Source organism: Neolamprologus multifasciatus, chromosome 10 (genome assembly GCF_963576455.1).
Source record: "Neolamprologus multifasciatus chromosome 10, fNeoMul1.2, whole genome shotgun sequence".
NCBI lineage: Eukaryota > Metazoa > Chordata > Actinopteri > Cichliformes > Cichlidae > Neolamprologus > Neolamprologus multifasciatus.
In genome coordinates this window covers 25,191,465-25,207,987 of record NC_140448.1, presented here as the reverse complement: position 1 = coordinate 25,207,987, position 16,523 = coordinate 25,191,465, and the positions used below count along the sequence as shown (strand labels likewise).

General features: G+C 39.4%; 2 protein-coding genes across 2 annotated transcripts; one reads left to right on the top strand and one right to left on the bottom strand.

Moving 5' to 3' along the window:
* Window positions 1-754: 754 nt before the first annotated feature.
* Window positions 755-11,694, bottom strand: lrwd1 (leucine-rich repeats and WD repeat domain containing 1). The gene is made up of 16 exons (XM_085173683.1): window positions 11,620-11,694; window positions 10,661-10,747; window positions 9,951-10,185; window positions 8,838-8,957; window positions 8,501-8,647; window positions 8,324-8,416; window positions 7,768-8,145; window positions 7,138-7,252; window positions 6,895-7,001; window positions 6,534-6,744; window positions 5,907-5,979; window positions 5,578-5,721; window positions 4,985-5,088; window positions 4,469-4,630; window positions 3,457-3,566; window positions 755-2,491 (listed from the first exon to the last, which is right to left on the bottom strand). The coding sequence occupies exons 2-16, from the start codon at window positions 10,738-10,740 to the stop codon at window positions 2,339-2,341; spliced, it is 2,232 nt and encodes a 743-aa protein (XP_085029809.1). The 5' UTR covers window positions 10,741-10,747; window positions 11,620-11,694; the 3' UTR covers window positions 755-2,338.
* An 808-nt stretch (window positions 11,695-12,502) lies between these two features.
* alkbh4 (alkB homolog 4, lysine demthylase) lies at window positions 12,503-16,255 on the top strand. The gene is made up of 3 exons (XM_085174644.1): window positions 12,503-12,648; window positions 12,945-13,133; window positions 14,129-16,255. Exons 1-3 carry the CDS (start codon window positions 12,535-12,537, stop codon window positions 14,648-14,650), a joined length of 825 nt encoding a protein of 274 aa, XP_085030770.1. The 5' UTR covers window positions 12,503-12,534; the 3' UTR covers window positions 14,651-16,255.
* The last annotated feature ends 268 nt before the right edge of the window (window positions 16,256-16,523 follow it).

Below are 16,523 nucleotides of genomic sequence, written 5' to 3'. Positions count from 1 at the left end.
CAGCTTCTTGCCTTTTACTGCCACCCAACACACTTTGAACCCAATCCTCATGGGGGATCCTGTATGTGGTGAGCCCACAGAAGACCCTGTCCCTTAAGCTCCTTCCCCAGACCCGGCCCAAGAGTGCAACTCCAGTAACCCTAACCCCCTAACCCCTAACCCTAATCCAGAGTAAACAGGTCCCTTAATTTTTTTTTTTATCTTTCATGGTGCCCTCATCCAGGATTTGCCTTGGGAGACCCTACCAAAGGCAAAAGCCCCCTGACAACCCAGGGATCTTAGGATACATAGATCCCAGAAAATAGCTTCCTCCAAACGGTAGATCGCTTCTTCCTTAGAGATTTTTTTCAAACCACTGGTGAGAGGGCACTTCTTAATACCCGCCGCTATATTTCAATATTAGGAAGATGACTAGGGCAGAAACACTGAAAGTGAAGAGAAACACTCCCTCTGTCTTATTTTTCACTCATATAGCCTTACATGAAGTGTGGTTGAATTAATACAAAAGTGCATTCTTTCTAAACTGTTAACAAAGGGACTCCGCTGACCTATGAAGACAAAAGAGGACAAAAGTCTGAGGTAAAGGTTTGGACATCCTGTATGGTTGGGTAACCTGCTCAGTAAAACTTGTTTGGGGAAGGTTTTTTTTGTAGCAGCAAGTCTTTTGATTCTTGTGTAGAGAATTTACAGCCATCCCTGCCAAAGTCTTGGGTTCCCAGGAGTCTCAGAACACCTTTAGGAGATTTCCTAGTATTGTTTAGGTTTGTGGACCGGGAGAGTCACGTCAAAACCTTCATCTTACACTTTCTGAGCTGGTCCATTGTAGATTTTTCATAGTTTTGGAACATTTTCTTCTTGAAGCATTCTTCTTTTCATCTTTGTCTTTTACAGATACTTCAATGTTTACGGCTGGAAATCATTTGTGTAATTGAATCCATTCTTCCCTGTAGCACCAAAGTACTCCCAGTAAAATAAGCTGAGTGGTTCTTTTCATCTACTTTTTGAACCCCTTTTCCAAACATATGATTCTGTAATGAAATCTTCTGTTTTTATTGTTTGTTTTTTAAGCATATACATTACTGGGCACAAGCACCCTTCAAGTAAATTCCTTCCAAAGAATGCAGTCTGTGTTTTCAGAGCTAAGGAAAAAACAACCATGCCAGCCACCAAGTGGTTAAAATGAGAATAGTCAATACCAGGTACAACGGAACAACCTGTTTACATCTTTGCTGTACTTCTTAAGAATTCAGACATTTGATTGAACAACAGAATACACTTAAAAGCCAAAAGCAGTTAGAAGCAAGCTAAAAACGCCTTTAATTAAATAGAAAAAACAGTCCACTTTCAGCTTTAAAGCATAAAAACACAATAAGCACACTGACATGAGAAGTATTCAGAAAAGTAAATGTTGCAGCATTTTCACTCTTCAGTGTTATCTGATCATTAAAAAGTAGCACGGGAAAATAAAAGCCTCAATCATTCACATTGAAAAACTATACTTATCAAAGCATATATTTCAAAAAAGAAACAAGCCGCAGACTCTGACGGCTTAAATCTGAATGAACCAATTTAATGTGAAACATGAAGTTTGTTACAGTGAAAATGTGGATAAACATCCTACAGACACCGAGCAGTCTTATTATGTGGAGTCACAATCTGCTGTGTGCTAGATTGTGGTCCTTACTGGTGGAAACAAGGGTGATGGGAGGGGTGAGACCTTACCATAACACATCATTAAAGTTAGGAATAATTCTTTGACACGAACTCGTGACCGTTCTGACATTACACACAGATCTGCTAAAAACAAGTTTAACAAAGCTTTAACTAATTCAAGTTAAACTTAAACCAGCTAAATGGCTTTTAAATGGCTTTTTGTTGGGCTCGCTTGTACTTTTACACTGATGTAAACTTTGCACATCCAAACTGTGAAACTGTGCCAGGGAGTAGAAACAAGAAAACAAATTCAGTCATCAGCTGAATTTTGAAGTCCACGGTTCATTATTGTAACCATGTGGATCTAAATGGAGCCGTTTCTGTCCATTCTGGACAAATCAACAGATAATTCTGTCCCAGTCAAAGTCACCTAGCTATGATCGCCTATAACTCATAACAGCAGCAACTTTAAGTAAAAACAAAAACATCTGAAAATTACAGTTTTATGTTTAAACTCCACATAATACACTATTGTGTAAAAAAAAAAGTAACAGAGTTCTTTTGTTCTTCAGTCTGTGATGCTTTTAGATGCTGATGTAGCATCAACACTCGCAAATTATGAATGTGCACATTTTCAGTAATGGGGCACACTCAGATTCTTTATGGCTGTGCAGTCCATGGTTGCTCAGGGCGACTCCTCTCTCTTCCACACTATCACCATATTCTTGTCACTAAGGGCAACTAGATAGCGTAGCTCAGGGTCCATGGCTACGCTGTTGATGGAGGGGCCTTCTACCTTGCCGTGGTCGTTCTTAACTGGGGTCGGCCACTCCAACACCTGCCAAAAACAAACAACATGTTAGTGCTGAGTGGAGAGAAAAGCGAAATGCATCTGAAGTTTAGTCTCATTACACGCGGCCGACGTGAAGCTTCGGAAGTCTCAAATCACTAGTCTTTACATTTCATGCGCGGGCTGAAAGAGGCAAGCAAACTGAGCTCTTTTTAAAGAGTAAAGATGGATAGTGACATTTATTTCATTGAAATGTAGGTTTAAAATGTCTCCATCCTTTACGTTATCTTAATGGCCTGCACAGGGACTCCTGTGCACAATAAACCTGTGTTTATATGTGAGAGCTGGTCATTGTGTAATCTTCCAAAATGAAACAAAAATCAACTACACAGCTCAGATCTCTCATATTTATGGTGGTTGCACACATCTGTTATGAGAGATGCAGACAAAATCCGAGGAAATTATGCTGAAGCTAAAATAATACTTGAATGGCCCGTGTTTATCTATTGTAAGCTTCCTGTGTGCATTCCTGTGGACGTGTATTTCTCTAGGAACAACACAATTAACTGCTTCTGCAAATTTAAATGTCTTGTGAGTGCAAGACAAAGAAACTCTCTCTTTACGGGACTTCAATGGATTCACACATGAAGGACAATGTTTCAGCCCAGTGCTGAGATCTGGGTATGTTGTGACATCACCAGAAATCCAGCTGGAAAACAAACAAGTGGGCGGATGAAGCTCCATGTGTTTTCAATTTCAGAGCTCAGATTGTGAAACAACTTTAATAAGACATAAAAGTAAAAGAGAACAAAAACAAGGACAACTAAGGAAAGTATAACTGATGATTAGGATAACGTTCACTAACCTGGGAGTTTGTTTTGTCTGACTGCAACTACCTCCCAGACTAATTTAATGGACTCATTTTTAGAAAAAAAAAACAGAACAAAAAAAACAATCGATATTTCTCTAAACAAGAATCGTAAGAGAAAGCTACTGTCTGAAAATACAGATACCTCAGTGGGCAGTATGGGTTTCCCAGTGTGGAAACTGGTTTTCTGGAGGTTGGGGATGTGGTATGTCCATATCTTGCCTTTGTCATCACCGCACACCATGTAGGCTTGACCTAATGATAGGAACGAGAACACAGAAAAGTACACGTGGTGAGTATCTGTGATGTTCTTGGTCTAAGCACTATAGTAGTTTTTCACAAGTTACTACCAGGAACCTTTAAATGAACTTTAAAGTCCTTCAGGCCATTAGCTGTCTGCACTTCAAGATCTTCTAAATTAGTTCACGGCATAGAGTGATTGAGTTACATCAGCTGTCCTCTCTGTTGTTTCAGAGCTGCAGGTCTGAGTGTGCGGCTTCAGTGGAGGTGTGCACTCATTTATTTGTGCTTTAGAACAGCGGTCCCCAACCCCCGGGCCTCGGACTGGTACCGGTCCGTGAGTCGTTTGGTACCGGGCCGCGATAGTTGAGGCTCAGGTGTGAAATGTATAGTTTTCAGTGTTTTTATCGGTTTTCAGCGTTATTTTGTTGTCGTTTTTATTGTTTATTCTGTTTTCCTGGGTCTTTTCACGTGTGTTATGAATAAATCTTCTTTTTTTCAGTACCGGTACTAGTTTTATTTTGTTGTATTTATCCGCGACACCTTAAAGGCCGGTCCGTGAAAATATTGTCGGGCATAAACCGGTCCGTGGCACAAAAAAGGTTGGGGACTGCTGCTTTAGAATGTTTTATTTATCTGATTCACTACAATCTGGAGGGTTAAAATCATAACCCTGGAACGTAATTTAGATTGTAAAGTGAAAACATCCAGTTCTACAGTAAAGCCTACAGTCAGGGCAACTATGGAGTGGCTTCAGACCCAGTCTGGGCTGTCCTTCTGTGTCCCAGCTCCCAAATATCTGTGGTGACCTGAAGATGGCAGTTAGTAAGCTTACTGCCCTCGTCTACGCTGATGATGACCTGAAATGATGACTGAATGTTAAATGCATCAGAACTGACGAGATGAGGTGAACTTACCAGGACAGGTGTTGAGAGCCAGGTAGGGAATCTGAGTGTTGGCCCACTGCAGCTCAGCCAGAACCACAGCACGCACTGCTTTGCTCTTCTTGTCAGGTCGCTGAACCTTGGTCCTGCTCCAGCTCCACAGGTAAATGCAACCATACAGGTAGTTCTTGGATGCTATCGTAATTGACCGAGCGCGCAAAAGATTAGGAAAAAAAATGAGAAAAGGGAAATCAGGAATAGGAATAAGCAGGAGATTTTAAGCTAGACAATTTTATTTATGTAGCACCAATTTACAACAGGAGTCACCTCAAGGCGATTGATATTGTACAGTGAGACTATGATGCTACAGAGTGCCAGAGTCAGATCCTCAAACTTAAATGAAGTCAGGACCAACCTGGACTGACTGCTAACGCCAAGCATCGCTTAAAGGTCTAATTATATCCAGCATGAGTCAATGTTTCCAGCTCAGAGCGACATGTGTTTAAAGGCACTGTAAATAAAACTACAGTGGTATTGTGGTACACTTACCCACTATGTCATTATTAAGGAAACTCAGGCCGTCCACAGTGTGGTAGTCATGGTCTTTGTCTTCCTTCTTATATATGGGGAAAGTTATCTCCATTTCTTTTGACCTACCAAGGAAATAAAAACAAAAACACCGTAATTGTTTCTGGGTGGGCCGCATATGTATTCAGTTTTCTCATTAAAACATCAGTGAACAGATATAGTGAGCCAGTATAGTCTAGGTCAGCGGTCCCCAACCCCCGGGCCTCGGACCGGTACTGGTCCGTGAGTCGTTTGGTACCGGGCCGTGAGAGTTGAGGCTCAGGTGTGAAATGTATAGTTTTCAGGGTTTTTATCGGTTTTCAGCGTTATTTTGTTATTGTTTTTATCGTTTACTCGGTTTTCCTGGGTCTTTTCACGTGTGTTATGAATAAATCTTCTTTTTTTGGGTACCAGTTTTATTTTGTTGTATTTATCCGCGACACCTTAAAGGCCGGTCCATGAAAATATTGTCGGGCATAAACCGGTCCGTGGCGCAAAAAAGGTTGGGGACTGCTGGTCTAGGTCACTGACTGTCACCAGAATAAAAGGTAGACTGGGAGAGATTCAAATCTCACCTCTTACTGGTGTTGTTGGCACCAAGCTGCGTGTTGTAGCAGTGCAAGCCATCCTCACAGGCAGTCAGTAGGTGTGCACTGGGAGCAGTGGGGGGCAAGCAGATGTGCAGAGGGGTGGTACCGATTTCCAATATCAGCAGCTGACTGGAGGGTCAAACAGCAAATTTTCAACATCACAGTCTGAACCTTTCATCTTAATGTCAATGGTAGCAGTTTGAAAAAACATGTATTATTGATAAACGGTTATATATTTTAGAAAATTCAGTACAACAGATGTGATCTGCTAAAGAAATTGCATCGCAAACACTTTTCCTGGCAGAAAGACTCACACAACTTTGAAGTTGTACTGGCTGTCCACCCCGCCGATATCCCACATCAAGATCTTGTTGTCGTACGATCCCGCTACAAGACAGAAGTTGAGGCGGTGTTACTTTACAAGTAAGCCAGTTTAAACAAGAGCAAATCAAACTATGCAAAGCCCACTACTCTAACAGGTGAGCAAATTATTGCTAAAGCAATGTCAGTGAGATGTGAGGACTTAAGAGCAGGCATAGCTAAGAATACAACTTGAACATAGAGACAGGAGTGTCACTTTCCATAGCCAACTGTTTACAAACGGCATCAGATCCCTAAAACCTTAAAAAAAAATCTGACAGAGAGAAAAACATGAGTGGAAAACAGTCCAGCAAACATTCAAAGAGGCAGTAATAATTCCTAACTGGACAATTACACTACATCACAGCTGAAGCAGAGGTTGATATGTGAACGATGGTAAATGATTACAACAGACATGGGAAATGAGTAATCACCTCACTATTCATTTGTTTTCTCTTTATAAGTTTAAGCCTGACAAAAGATTTATTTATAAACCATCTGATTCTCCGTCAGAACTTTAAACTCCCCGTTTTTATCCACACTCGCTATTATGGTTAGAGTTTGTGTAATTAATTACTCACTGAAGAGGAAGTTTCCCTGCTGGTGGTTAAATCGGAGGACAGACAGCGCCTTTCGGCTGGCTCTGAACTCTCCGTAGGCCACGTTGTTTCTGGGATGAATCAGTTTGACTATCCCTCTCTTCCCACCGGCTGCAAGAATGCTGCAGTGCTGCGCTGAAGCATTGCCTCCTCTGGACATCAGCACTGTGGTCCAGGCCAGGGAGAAGAACTCCTGGTGTAAAGGAAAGCAACAGACAGAAAGCTTTATTGTTTTCTTGCCATTATGAACCAAGTATCCTACGAGTCTGAGCAAAAGACAGAGAGAAAATTCAGGTTTTTAAAGCCTAACTACTGCAGACTAATCCGAATAAATGGAGCATACCTCCCCGGGAACTTTGTACTTCTTCATCACCATCCCCATTTCACAGTCAATCAAACAGATAGAGTCTCCTCCACAAGTAGCGACCAAACGACTTCCTCCAGCGTTGCCTGTTAATAAAGATAAAAGTTTAATCCCACATTTACAAAAAACAACAACTTTCAAATCTCTTTCTTCTAATCCTTAAAGCTTTGTTTGACTTGGAGATGCCCTGCAACTGTTTTTCAACGTGTATTCAAACAATACCAGCAGAATCAGGCAGTGGCTGGAAAGCACAGGCCCACAGCTGGGTGGAGAAGTCCTCTGAGCTGTCCTGTTTGCTGTGGCACTGAAGAACATGGAGCGGCTTGAGACGCACCGGCTGTTGGAAGAAGAAATCATGAGAACAATAAAGAAGATGGAGAAGGGAGATGACTTTAATGAAGGCACAATCTGATGATACCTATAGCGATGCTACCAATACTGATGCACACAAGGCTCGAGCAAAAAAAAAAAGTTGGGGGTTCGCACTTCAGGTTATTAGACAAAAGAAAAGACCTGCTGGAGCTAAATGAAATCTTAAAGAAGAGCCAAATTACTAAAATTCATCAAGAGGGGACATATGTTCTGTACCAGCTACCAGATGTACAAGTCTGCATGGAAACACGGACTAATACTGCCACCTACTGGCTGTCTCAAGATCTCATTTTGACTTCAGGTATGTTTTTTCCTGTTTTTTTTCTTTTTTTTTTAGATCTTTTGTCTTGGGAATTCAGGCAGATTAATTTTCCAGTGATCAATGGCATTGGCAGCAACTTTCCTGAGGATCTGACTGGCCAGACTAAAATTTAAATGACTGCATTTTCCCAAGCAAAGAAGGTGGTAAGGTTCCCTTACCTGTGTGTCGCTGCGAATTTCTACTGTTTGCAGCATGTCAGCATCTCTCCGTGAATCCTTTTTGCCCAAACTTTCCTTCCGTTTCTTCTGAGCATCATCCTCGCTGGTTTGCTGCTCTTGAGAACTTCTCTTGGGTCTCTCTGACCTCCTCTCTCCCCTGCTTGGGGTAATGGGAGGCTGCCTTGTCTTGCTGGGGACATTCCTGATTATGTCGATTGGATCTTGTGTCTGAGGCTTGAGGCGGAATCTCGACTGGCGTGGACTGTCTTCGGCTGCAGAGGCTGCGGGATCTGTGCGAGGCTTTTTGTGAGGCCTCAGTCTTACGCTGGTGTCTATAACGGATTCAGTTTGTTTCCTCTTCGCGGGCTTTGAGACATCCTGTGTAAGACGAAGCCACTGTATGAACTTTAAATCTTCTAACATCATCATCAGTTGACTACAGAAATTTGGATATAAAAGCATATTCTGGACTAAAGCAGAGACACTAAGTAGGAAGCTGCTGATCTCTGGTGCAACTTCATTAATGCAGCAATATTTAGTGCACACAATGACTCACAGAGTTATTTTGACTGCCTGTAGTCTCCACGCTATCAACTTCTTTCTTCGGTTCTGTCAGTGAGAGAAGATACTCCTTAGCTAATATCCCCACCTAGGATCCAAAGGAGACAAAGAAAAAGTTATTAAATGTAACAGAAAGCAGCCAAAGACAAGTGCTAAAGCACTCTAAACTTACCCTCCACCTGGTGAAGTCACTGACTGAATTGGGCCCAAATTTAACTTGATAACAAGCAGTGCTGACAAACTTGTTCTCCAAGGCATCTATTTTCTCTGCTGTGATGGGATCAGGGAGGCAGAAGCTATTCTCCCAAAGAGCAGCAATCTAAAATAAACAGCAATAGTTAGGACAGTGATTCCAGGCTACGTGATGAAACGATGACGCATTGCCACATCTGTGGCACAGCTGCTAAAAATCATTTTTTGGTGCATGTTATGACTTTGTACAGTATCAAATGCAGGAACATTAACACCAACACCATGAAGTAGAGCAAAATAAGCTATTAGTTCCATACCCTGGTCCTCAGATTATCACTGTAGACATAACGCAAGTGGTTGGCAGAAGTACTGACATCTTTACCGTTGTAAATCCTCAGATTGGGCAGCAACACCATCAGCTTGTAAGTGTCACTCACCTGATAACCAAAAGAAACGTTAACAATTAAGTCAGTGTGGCGGCATTTTATGATGAAGGGACCTAAAAAACAGTCTCTCTGTGAACACTTTCCTTTCAAACATACTGTACATTTGATGTGACTGTGCAAATGTGGAAGACACTGGAGATCACAGCAAAAAGGAAATGAGTTTAATTCCTCCATTATTTGAAGTTCAGTGAATGATTTATACTTCAGAATTATTATATAATTACTCATTCTGATCACTGAGCTGATAAAGATCATATATATTTGTTGTGTGCCAGCTATTCGATCTTGTTTATGAGTGGCAGCCAATCAGAAGCAAAGGATGAAAATGAGCGGAAACCATTTTTAAAAGAATTTCTCTGCTAATAATACAGTTTTCATTGGGACACTGGGATAATAAGAATGCAGGGATGTGTTTTGCTTTATCATATGCATCACCTAGAAAAACAACCAGATCCTGCAGAGGAGCAGGGATTTCCTTATTTCCATTTATCGTCTGCAGGATAGTGGGGGCTGAAACGGTGTCTCTTTCACAGTGGGGGAAAAAGGCTGGACAACAGTCTGTCTTAGAGTTGACACAAAAAAGAGCCATTCACACCTACGGGACTTCATTTCACATCATCAGCATGTGTTTGTATTGCAGGAGGAAACCATTAAGACAGAATACACAAACTCAGCAGACAAAGGCTTGAGCTGGCTGAGGGAGTCAAATACATGAATATTTTATTGTCATGACAACTGATGCAGCGTGCTCCCTTGCAATGCTAACACTAATAATCAGCTGGTATGATCATTCAGCAATGGCCTGACTCAAATATTTCTCCATGAGCCGAGCCAGACAGCAGTCGGTGTAGAAGTATGTGATTTTATGAAATACTGATGACAAGTGTCGGTTATAACCTGTTCATGGATTTGCCATTTGTGCTGTAGCTGCAAAGAGTGACCCTAAAACAGGAGTGTAAGGAGAAAACAAAGCTATGTGCTCACAGTAATGTAGAGGTTGCCATCCATCCTCAGCTCTTCTACGTTGCTTAGCAAGTCCAGAGTGGTAACGTCCTCGATCTGGTTGTCGCTCAGGTCCAGGAAACGAAGAGCAGGAAGCTCCAGGTTCTTGGGAAACTCCTGCAGCATGTTTCCAGAAAGATCCAACTTCTCCAGAGACTGGAGACGGGACAGCAGCTTGACAGGTAGATCCTGAAGCTTCAACCTCAACTTAGACAGACTGAAACACAAAAAGCACCAAAGTTAGTGTTTCCATGGGGAAATAAAATTACATATGACGCCGTTTAGTGATTCTAGTATTACATCTATAATCTTTTATTTAAATCTTATTGCATACACACAAATATCACAACAGTATAAAAATATTTCCATAAATTCAATGTTTTATTCCAGTTTTTAAATAGCCAACTGGAAAATGTCTTTGAATATTAGGGCCTTAGCTGTTTATGTGCACTCAGCATTGGCATAAATGTCATGGTCATTTAGGGCTTCATAATTTCCAGGGTGGAATGAATGGATACATTTTAATTACTTAAAAAAACAGAATTATCATAAAAATACCATGACAATCATGCCCATAATGAGTGGATGTAAACTTGTCACCACAACTGTAACTAAGCATTACCAGTTTACTTCAGTGCAACTTTAACAGCAAGACACCTACAGAGCATAATAAGGAGAAACAAAGTCCTTACTTCAAAGTCATGATTTGCTCCAGTGTGTTGGCTTTTGGAGAGGCTTTCTCCAGTAAAAGTTTCTCAGTGATTTTTTCCATCGCTTATCTGCAGGAAGAAGCACAATTCAGGAGTGAAGATGGCAAACTGAAGATGGGCTGAGATAAGTGTCCTCCTAGTTTATTTATATTGTCAATCCTGTTCTAATCACACAACCAGAGCACCGCCCACATGGCCAAAACAAACTGACTACATCAAGGACTGAAACTCCGTAAAAGCTCTTTAAGAATATAATTAGATACAAACAATAGGATAAGAAAACATGAATTACAAACATGGTCTGTAACTGCTTCAGAAGGCCTGATTAGTAATCAGCACCACTGATCAGCCTCGAGAACAATGAAAATTCCTGTGGATGAGAAACGCTGTAGTACAGACAAAGACTTAGAAAAGTAGATTTGTGTTTATTATTATTACACAGCTATTGTTTACAACTGAGCTTGTTCCACTTGTTTTAGCTGATCTAATTACTCTTTTTTGGCATTTTTTCCATTTAGCAATTAAAATCCCCTCTAGCTCCTCAGCATGATGAATCTGTTAAAGAAATGGAAGATTTCCTCCAACAACAGTTTACGATAAATTAGCGGCTATTCAACAATAACAGGCTAAATGCGATTTCATAACGCGCTATCCTTTAAGTAACGTTGTCATAACGTCTATATAGAGATCCATACTAAGGTGGGGAAGGATATTTCACTTAAAGAAGATGAGAAACCATTATATGAGAATAAGTTTGAGTTTCTTCTAGCTAACCACGTTGCAGTGCCGACAGCCGTATATATCTCTATATATTTATATTTCTCGACTACAAACACAAATAACAATTATTGACTTAATTAGAGCAAGCGTTAGTGGTTTTGATTTTATTATTAAACAGCTTAAAACTTGTCAATATCTGTGCTGTGATTAATATCACTTACCAAACACTTGAGCGAACTCAAAACACTCTTGCTGAAACCGAGCTTTCCCGGGGAAATGTTACGTATATCCGGTGGGCGTGGTTCAAATACGAATTGTTTTTACAGCCTGGGTTTTGCCTGCCAGGCACTAACCTTAACCCTATGACAATTGTACAATAACTTAGTTTTTATTAATATGATTCTTTTTCATTTACGTTAAGCACATTGAGTTTAAGTGTAATTAAAAGTGCTGTATAAATTAAATTGACATTGATTTAAATTTACGTTATTTTAAGTTCTTTGGATCACAAAGAAGTGAAATACTATTGACATTTCATTCCAAAAATGAAGCAGGGGCAAGAGGTCTAGGCAGGGTGGCACTGAAGTATATGAAAATCTCCTATATGTAAACGGCGTCAACAAAATATTCACAAAAACACTTTAAAATTATTTATTGTATCATTATCTGTTCTAAGAAAAGAAAGGAAATAAGAGGCTTTTGGACAAACAAGCAAATAGTTTTTACAGGTATTTTAAGGACATAAAAGATGGGGGGCAGATTTTTAACTCCCGAATGTTACTAGTGAACATTCACTAGTAATGTAGTTATGTAATGTCGTGAACCACAACTAGTTATGATACAACACTACTTCCACTAATATGTTTTTTAAATATATATCAAAGCTTTATATATATATATATATATATATATATATATATATATATATATATATATATATATATATATATATATATATATATATATATATATATATATATATATAATTCAGAAATCTGTTTTCTTATTTGCGTCCTCTTTTAGCTTTGGTTGGATAATTCTCAAACCCTGAAAATACCCTCATTCTCCGCTAGGTGGCGATAGTTAAATGTTTTTGTTTGCTGCCACTTCCTGACACAAGAAGAAGATGCAGGACGATGGCTCCCGACACCAGTGACGACGTGTCTTCGTGCGCTTGTAAAGGTGTCCGCCGGTGTCTCGTCTGCGAAGGGTTGAAGGAGAAAGTACAACCGAAGGCGAGTGAATCAAAGGTACTGGTTTCCAACAGAAAACTTTTATATTGTTTTTATTACAGGTAAAAAAATAATCAAATACTGCTAACAGCAGCGCGCACACAACAAGCTACGGGTACCCTCGGAGGACATTCCATCCTTATTAAAGGGATATTACTGCGGTTATCGATGTGTGCCAACAGCGTTTGTCAACATAACAAAAAGGCATTCACTACAAACTGTCAATTTCATCGCAAAAAATTATAATTCTAGGAATACATTTGCGTTACTGTATGAATAACGATGTTTTTCTATTTATCTATCTTTCTGTGAAGATTGTCCATCATTTCCTCTACGATCCTCAGTCGAGGCTCGCTGTTGGAAAAGATGCCCAGGCTGCATCCTTCCCCTTTTCTGGGGTCTTTTTGTGGGAGAACTTCATATCAGAAGAGGAAGAGAAGGAGCTCATATGTGCGATGGACCAGGATGTGTGGAAGGAGTCGCAGTCCGGTCGAAGAAAACAGGTTAGCATGTGATCAAATAAAAACAGACAAAACATTTTTGTTTAGACTATGATGTATAGAAGCGATTATCAGGGCTGTAAAATCAATATAAGTGCCAGTCCGAGTTTACTCAGGTGATCAACCGTGATTCACAGAGAGTTTGAGTCATACTTCTCCATGCTGCCTTCAACACTGTTGATTGTTGATTGTGATATTTTAATTCAAAGGCTTCTGATTCAGTTGGTTTAACTCGTCAGTTTCTCGATTGGGTTTTATCATGACTAAAGGTTAAATGTTTCTATGTGTCAGTTAATATTTTTAGAACTGCAGAAATAAACATTCTGTCAGTGGTTACTTTTTAACCTTATCATCTAACTGATCTAACCTGTTCACAAATTATTAAGCTGCGTTGATGACATTAACTTGTGGATGTCTAGAATCTTTCTAAAAACGAATAGAGACAAGATAGAAAAATCCAAAAAGTCAGAGACAGAGAAAATTTGTTCATATTTATTATCCCTTTCTCTGAAACACAATGAACAAGTCAGGCACCTTGGCATCATTTTGGACTGTGGTCTCAGTTTTGATAATCATATTAATAAAAGAAACAGAATTGCTTTCTGCTGCTTAAAAATATATAGGTTAGAAAATTCTTATCTTAAACTGACTCTGAAATTGGGCCATGCTTTCAGATCAAGCAGGTTAGATTACTGTAACACTCTTATTTTGTGGGTGGGACATGAGATGAATTACTACAGTGTATGTGTTTTATTGCCTTTAAATGTTGTAGAGGTACATAGCTTTTTTTAAAAATCGTTTATGGTAAGCATACTAAGTGTACCCATAATAAAATGTGCTATATAGATAACATTGTCGTCAATTCTATTTGATATATGTAGTATGGAAAGTGTGTGTATATGTATATGTGTGTGTATATATGTATATATGTATATATATATATATATATATATATATAGTAATGGAGTGACCAAAAACCTCCTCCAATATTGTTGCAGGACTTTGGCCCGAAGGTGAACTTCAAGAAAAAGAAAGTGCGTGTGTGTGGCTTCAGTGGACTCCCTGCTTTGAGCCATAAACTTGTGCTTCGGATGTATCAGGAATCAACTCTAGCTGGCTTCCAGCCAGTGGAGCAGTGCAACTTGGATTATCATCCTGAGCGAGGTGCAGCCATTGATCCACACTTAGACGATTCTTGGCTATGGGGGGAGCGCTTAGTCACCATTAACATGTTGTCAGACACTACACTCACCATGTCTCTGGAGCAGGGCCTGCCAGAGCTGGGACTAACAGGGGAGGTCCATGTAGCTGTGCACCTTCCTCGCAGATGTTTAGTAGTTTTATACGGCGAGGCACGGCATATATGGAAACACGCCATTCACAGGAAGGACATTCATGTACGTAGAGTCTGCAGCACCTACAGAGAGCTATCTGCAGAGTTCCTGCCTGGAGGACAGCAGGCAGACCTCGGAGCCCAGCTGTTGAATATCGCCTTGAACTTCCAAGGCTCTCCGGTTTAACCTAATTTGAATGGATCCAGAGGGAGCTGCAATCTAAATCACTTGGACTTGTCTTAAACTGTGAAGATGTGTCCTTTAGGCACCCTAGGGCTTGTTTGCTGGATCTGTGCCAGCTCCCCAAACAGTGAGCAGTGCTCACGAGGCTTGTGTGCATTAATTAGTTGAACATCTGCTGTGCTGCGAAGCCAAGCTGAAGTCAAATTGCTTTGGAAAAAAATGTTGGGGAGAAATTGTGTTAAAACAGCTGCAATGTCATTATTTTATTCCACCACAAACTTTAATTTTCTTTTTGTTTTATGACAAATGGAGAGAATAAAGCAATTTTTCCAAAATATACATACACACTTATTTAGTGTTTGGATGATGGAGAGCACAGCCTTACACATCTCTTTAACGGTTCAAATCTGGTGAATGGTATGGCCAGAGTAGATACCGTAATAATAATAATTTAGTAAGCTTGATTATTTTTATTGTGTCAAAATCATTTAAAATATGGCCTTTAAAGTGAATTGTTGCATTGAATTGCATTTCTGTCTCTGTCATTCTTGGAAATAGACAGTCTCAAATTACAGATGTTTAAAAGTGAAAGCTTTTATTGACACATATAAATATATGTGTGTGTAGAGAGAGACTGACACAAACCTAATCTTTGACGTTGTGATGATAAGAACAAATCTTTGATGACAAGCTGAATAGAGAATTATATACTTGTTGGGATTGAAGCTTTTTTTTCTCCTTCAGAACTGCAGTTATAATTGTTATAATAAACATTGAACAGTAAAGTATGACTTAAAACAAAAACAAATCTGAATCAAAAGTGAATCAAAAGATCTGTCACCTGAAACAATCATGTGCAGCAACTGCCCTTTAATATCTGGCTTTGTTGAATCAGCAGTGGCTGCGAGTCATTGTTCTGAAACCCAGTTTGTCCAGTTCCTGATGAGTTCTCAGACACAGAGTGAGAACTACAAACAGGATGTGGCCCGCACACTCAAAACTAACTGCCTTTACGAAGTTTTTGTGTTCAAGTCATTCTTCTTGAAGTCATTGTCTAGTTAAAAGAAACAGGAAATGTGCAATGGTGTCTAAGCTTTTATTTTTCACTTCTCTAAATGTGTTTTTGAGGTTGCTGCCGTTATCCACACATTTAGCTTCAGTGGTCACAGATGTCTGTATTCACAACAGAGTCACGTCTCCGGTTCATCCAGCTGGCAACATATGAATTTGATTAAGGACTACAAACATGAAGACAAAACCTTTATTGTTACTGTGTTCAGGATGTAGAGGGATTGGGAGTGCCGCTCCTGCTTAGTGATTTACTTTGTGATATTTAAAGGAAAAAATAAATTATATTGTAAAAGAGAGAACTTTTCAATAAAAAGCCAGGGTCAAATGAATTATTGTCTTCTGTATTTCCTGAATAGAGTGTTATTCTGCTGGGGTTTGGAACAATTTCTAATAACATTTTTCATGTTGGGGGAAATGAATTGTCACTGGAGAGATTACTTTACTAAATAATACATTTTTAAAAGAAAGCAGTTAAAGTTATTATTTATTTCTTTTGCAGCTCATGACTCCTTTGAAATCACTTGTAAGCTCAGTATTTTTTAAAGATTTTGAATAAATGGCAATTTACTTGAAACAGCAGCTTAACTTAAATGCTGTTTTAGCTGTTAGCAGAGTAATAATTGATTTATATTTTAAATTTTTTCTTGTTTCGTTTTTGCTTTTTATTTTTCTAAAAATGTTTAGTTTTAGTTTAGTTTTTTTTTTTTTTTAGCTTTAGTTTAGTTTTAGTCTCTTTAATTAGTATTATGTGGAAAGCATATGGGGGGGTGCAAGATTGAGGAAAATTAATGTATTAATATATCAT

Excerpts from the sequence above, each read along its gene's own strand:
- lrwd1 (XM_085173683.1), bottom strand. The coding sequence starts at position 10,740 with ATGGAAAAAATCACTGAGAAACTTTTACTGGAGAAAGCCTCTCCAAAA. Across the intron at positions 10,186-10,660 it reads GAGCAAATCATGACTTTGAA|TCTGTCTAAGTTGAGGTTGA; the intron begins GTAAGGACTTTG and ends TTTGTGTTTCAG. Across the intron at positions 2,492-3,456 it reads AACCCATACTGCCCACTGAG|GTGTTGGAGTGGCCGACCCC; the intron begins GTATCTGTATTT and ends TGTTTTTGGCAG.
- alkbh4 (XM_085174644.1), top strand. The coding sequence starts at position 12,535 with ATGGCTCCCGACACCAGTGACGACGTGTCTTCGTGCGCTTGTAAAGGT. Across the intron at positions 12,649-12,944 it reads CGAAGGCGAGTGAATCAAAG|ATTGTCCATCATTTCCTCTA; the intron begins GTACTGGTTTCC and ends CTTTCTGTGAAG. Across the intron at positions 13,134-14,128 it reads AGTCCGGTCGAAGAAAACAG|GACTTTGGCCCGAAGGTGAA; the intron begins GTTAGCATGTGA and ends ATATTGTTGCAG.